We start from the raw sequence: 5,000 nt of genomic DNA, 5'->3' as shown, positions 1-5,000 counted from the left end.
AACCCTTATTTCCCTCTGTGATAGAGGTACTGGTCTGATCTCAAACCTTGACCCTCTCATTATCGAGGTAAGCTGGTCTAGTGATAGAAAACCCAGGTGGGGGTTTTATTGGGAACATTGAAAAGGGCTTTCTCATGACGCAAGGTCCTGTCTGTGCCCCTGGGGGTGTTCTTATGACGCCAGGTCCTGTCTGTGCCCCTGGGGGTGTTCTCATGACGCCAGTTCCTGTCTGTACCCCTGGGGGTGTTCTCATGACGCCAGGTCCTGTCTGTGCCCCTGGGGGTGTTCTCATGACGCAAGGTCCTGTCTGTGCCCCTGGGGGTGTTCTCATGACGCCAGGTCCTGTCTGTGCCCCTGGGGGCGTGCCAATGACTTAGTGAAGCTTTAAACAGAAATACAATTCTCTCACATTATCATCTAATAGCATCACGTCATTTCACAAATAGTATCATCTTTACTCATTCATTTTATACAACAATTAGATGTATGCCTCATAACTGAGACTATTGTATAAACAGAGTTATGGTAATGTGGCCGTATTGTCTCTCATGAGTTTCACAAAATTGTACCAAACGGACCAGTTTGTAGCTGGATTCTTCACCGATCTTTTGTACCTTCTCCAGAACATAAATGTTGTTCGGACCTCCAGTTCTGTGAGGTGGAAGAAATTCCTTTGTTCTCTCTATGAAAACTCACTCTCTCCATACTGTCTGGCCATGAGGCAGGATTCTCCTCCAGGAATTCACGACCTGAGGTGCACCAGCCTGTAGGAGAGACAGAGAGAGAGGGTGATGGTGCAGAGGGAGGGAGAATAGTGCTCGCTGTACCCAAAGAGGGCAACGTCATGACAGAACATGAGCCTGAAGTTGGCAGTTACTTTCTTCCTCTTCAGCCAGCTCCATTGCCATTGCATGGCAGGGCACGCGTGACAAGACAAGGAGGTTGGCTGAAGCACAGACACTCAGACTGAACCGGACTAATAGCACTCAGGTGCTTTAGTTACTGAAGCAGAACGAGCAGACCGGAGGTTTCTGAAACAGACAGTCAGACCGCGTTAAACAACGGTTTCACTCTGAGCTTGAGGAAAGTTTACCGTGTTTTTGTGGAACTGATTAGCTTCAGCTGTAGATGGAGGTGGTGGTAGAGGAAAGGCTGTATCACTGGGCTTTATCACCACATTCATTATCATTAGCCACTATTGATCTCTCTCTCTGTCTCTCTCTCTCACTCTCTCTCTCACGTGCCAAAATCTCACCCCTCTCCCTCTCCTGCTGTGCAGCCTGCTAGCAGCAGGGTTACAGGGGAAGTTCATTCACCTCACAGTATGATACCATCTATTAAATACAGTGGTGATGGTCAAGCTAGACCGTTATTGAATGCGAACATTAGAGACAGACAATACAACATGGATGTCAACAAATGAACAATAGATTGATTTTATTGAACAGATGATGCAATTTAAATTCACTTTACCCAGACTTTGCCGGTCTATGTCCAATTTTAGCATCATACCGAACCCAGACTGTCCCGACTGTATATACACGACTAACACAAGTTTGGATCCTCTATTAAGTTGTAATTACCCAGTGCAGTCAAAAATGTGATTTTCTTGTATTTTCTATATATTTCCACTGGAATTACACTGTGAAATACTGCCTGAAATTTCGGCCTGTTTTTTTGGTGGGATGGAGTTTTGGCCTACTTGGTGACATCACCAGGCAATAAATTGGTTAATAGACCAACAAGAGAGAGAGTTCCCAACCGCTCTGCCAATAACAGCTAGCTTTCAGTTTCCCCCTGCTTACTCAGACCACTCCCAGACAGTCCTAGCAAAGTTCTTGCTTGAGAAATTGCTCTTTGCTAAGAAGCTATTTTTGTGTCTTTTTGACCATTTTCATTGAAGACGATCACAGTGATTTAATTGTTACCCAGAAAATGATTTGATATTGAGATAAAAACAGCTGCATTGGACCTTTAACATCAGAGACATCAAATAAAACATGTCAGTGAATTATCAGAGGAGGAATACGCGCAAGGTGAGGAGGGCTATTGATTGGCTGTTGGGGAGGAAACGGTGTCGAGCGGTGTTGTTGGCAATGAGTTGTGGTCGGACTGAACGAATGCTGACCACATTCATCTGGGATTTGATTAAAACACAATGACCTCTCTCCCTCCTCCTCCTTTCTATACCTCCCTTTATCCCTTGTTTCCAGCCCTCTCACATCCCCGCATAAAGGGCAGGCTGAACAGAAAGTGCACTACTGCAAAGTTGTCAGTAGTGATAAATACAGAGGCAAGCAGCGTCTGTGTCTGTGTGTGTGTGTGTGTGGGGGGTTGTGTGTTCCTTCTTAAAGTGGAACTGCCAGCATTTTAGCATGTCCTATATATCCTATAAGCCTGGTGGTCCCGTGTGTCACATCTTGTTGAGTGTGACGTGTTTCGTCTTGTTCATGCAGAGTTGAATACCCTTCATGACGCCCTCCTCCCTCTACCTTGTTCATATATCTGATTATTCGTGGTATCCAGGGCAAGTGACAACCTCTGCAATATAAACATGATGAAATCAATATGCAGATCTGGCACATAATTGTGGTACCAAGTGGAATGTCCAACACAGCATCACACTAAAAAGCTCTCCCTTCCTTTTTCTCCTTTGCATATTTTTCCTTGATTTGATGCCTTCTGTTTCCCTTATCAGTCTCTCTCTCTCTCCCATCTCTCATCTCTGTGTGTAGTTAAATGGAGGAGAAGGAGAGGAGTAGGAGCCGGTCTCCGTCTCGTAGCCGTAGGGCCAGCCGGGTGCAGCAGGTGGTGGGCACGTTGATCAGACGCACCCGAGAATCACTCAGCAGGTACAGTATCAACAAACACATGCACGCACACATATACACCGAACAAAAACATGCAACAATTTCAAAGATTTTACTGAGTTACAGTTCATATAAGGAAATCAGTCAATTGAAATACATTCATTAGGCCCTAATCTATGGATTTCACCAGATTTGCATCTGTTGGTCACAGATACCTTAAAAAAGGTAGGGGTGTGGATCAGAGTTGATCATGCTGTTGATTGTGGTCAGTGGAATGTTGTCCCACTCCTCTTCAATGGCTGTGCAAACTTGCTGGACATTGGCGGGAACTGGAACACGCTGTCGTACAACGTCGATCCAGAGCATCCCAAACATGCTTAATGGGTGACATCTCTGGTGAGCATGCAGGCCATGGAAGAACTGGGACATTTTCAGATCCTTGCGACATGGGGCCTTGCATTATCATGCTGAAACATGAGGTGATGGCAGCAGATGAATGGCAGGACAATGGGCCTCAGAATCTTGTCACAGTATCTCTGTGCGTTCAAATTGCCATCGATAAAATGCAATTGTGCTCGTTGTCCGTAGCTTATGCCTGCCCATACCATAACCCCACCGTCACCATGAGTCACTCTGTTCAGAACGCTGACTTCAGCTAACCGCTCGCCCACACGATGCCGTACACATTTGTCTGCCATCTGCCTGGTACAATTGAAACTGGGATTCATCCGTGAAGAGCACATTTCTCCAGCGTGCCAGTGGCAATCAAAGGTGAGCATTTACCCACTGAAGCCGGTTACGACGCCGAACTGCAGTCTGGTTAAGACCCTGGTGAGGAAGACAAGCTCGCCGACTTGCTTCCCTGAGACGGTTTCTGACAGTTTGTGCAGAATTTCTTCGGTTTTGCAAAACCCACAGTTTCATCAGCTGTCCAAGTCTCTGGTCTCGGATGATCCCGCAGGTGAAGAAGCCGAATGTGGAAGTCCTGGGCTGGCGTGGTTACACACAGTCTGTGGTTGTGAGGCCGGTTGGACGTACTGCCAAATTCTCTAAAACCACGTTGGAGGTGGCTTATGGTAATGAAATGAACATAAAATGATCTGTCAACAGCTCTGGTGGACAATCCTTCAGTCACCAATTGTACGCTCCTTCAAGACTTGAGATATCTGTGACATTGTGTTTAGTGACAAAACTGCACATTTTAGAGTGACCTTCTATTGCCCCCAGCACAAAGTGCACCAGTTGAATGATCATGCTGTTGAATCAGCTCTGTGATGTGCCACACCTGTCAGGTGGATGGATTATCTCGGCAAAGGAGAAATGCTCGCTAACAGGAATGTAAACAAATTTGTGAATGAAAACTTGAGAGAAATATGTTTTTTGTGCGTATGGAACATTTCTGAGATGTTTAAATTTCAGCTCATGAAACATGGGACCAACACTTTACAGGTTGCATTTATATGTTTTGTTCAGTGCATCTATATATATTTACATGAAGTATGTGGATGGGCCATTTGTTTTGCATGCTTAGTAAACATGCCAGAAACAGCTGACAGGGCGGGAAGGAGAGGGATGACTAGCCACTTTGTAGCGAGTCTAATTTCATGTTTAACACAAAGACTTACCTCGCATAGTCTCACACCAGCTGCTCTGCCACTCTCAATAACCCCTGACCTCTAACCCCTGTTTGACCTATCAGAGAGCGGATCCTTGGCGATGGGAGGTCCAACCGGTCAGCCAGCGTGTCCAGTCAGAACTTCCCGGTGAGGCTAACGGTTCAGATCGTCAGAGACCCGGTGTTGGACTCCAGAGGTCATGGGTTCACCCTCTCCAAACAGCACCCCCTGCTGGTCAGGGACGTGGCTACAGGTACGCTGTGTGTGTGTGTTGTTGTTGTTGACTAGACAGCCGACTCTGTACTCACTAAATCTAGGGGTTGTAGGTTTGCCTAACGGTTCTGTAACTGGAATGAACTTGTCCATTAATGTGAGAAGGAAGCGTATGTGACCAGGGGTTGAGTGCATGTACCCAGGAGACACCTGCCTTACCTAGGTCAAGGGCCTTGACTCCTCTTGGTTGGCCAGCGCAAGCGGATTATCATTTGTTCAGATGGTGACGAAAACCAATATGTACAAAAAGGAGAAATACCAAAGGCATGCCCAAATTAAAGACTCGACAACAAACTAAAGG

At 46.2% G+C, this 5,000-nt stretch overlaps 1 protein-coding gene across 2 annotated transcripts in view; it reads left to right on the top strand.

Annotated features, from left to right (window-relative positions):
• Positions 1-5,000, top strand: part of LOC112220832 (FERM and PDZ domain-containing protein 1) — a 38,682-nt gene that overhangs the window by 14,030 nt on the left and 19,652 nt on the right. For both annotated transcript variants that reach the window (XM_042303044.1, XM_042303042.1), the window contains exons 4-5: positions 2,736-2,852; positions 4,510-4,679. In XM_042303044.1, coding sequence (XP_042158978.1) covers positions 2,740-2,852; positions 4,510-4,679 — 283 coding nt within the window. In that variant the 5' untranslated portion in view covers positions 2,736-2,739. The remainder of the gene's footprint in view (positions 1-2,735; positions 2,853-4,509; positions 4,680-5,000) is intronic.

The sequence above is a fragment of the Oncorhynchus tshawytscha genome, linkage group LG21, assembly GCF_018296145.1.
Source record: "Oncorhynchus tshawytscha isolate Ot180627B linkage group LG21, Otsh_v2.0, whole genome shotgun sequence".
NCBI classification, from domain to species: Eukaryota; Metazoa; Chordata; class Actinopteri; order Salmoniformes; family Salmonidae; genus Oncorhynchus; species Oncorhynchus tshawytscha.
The sequence above is the reverse complement of the archived record's forward strand: the minus strand, read 5'-3'. Positions and strand labels throughout refer to the sequence as shown.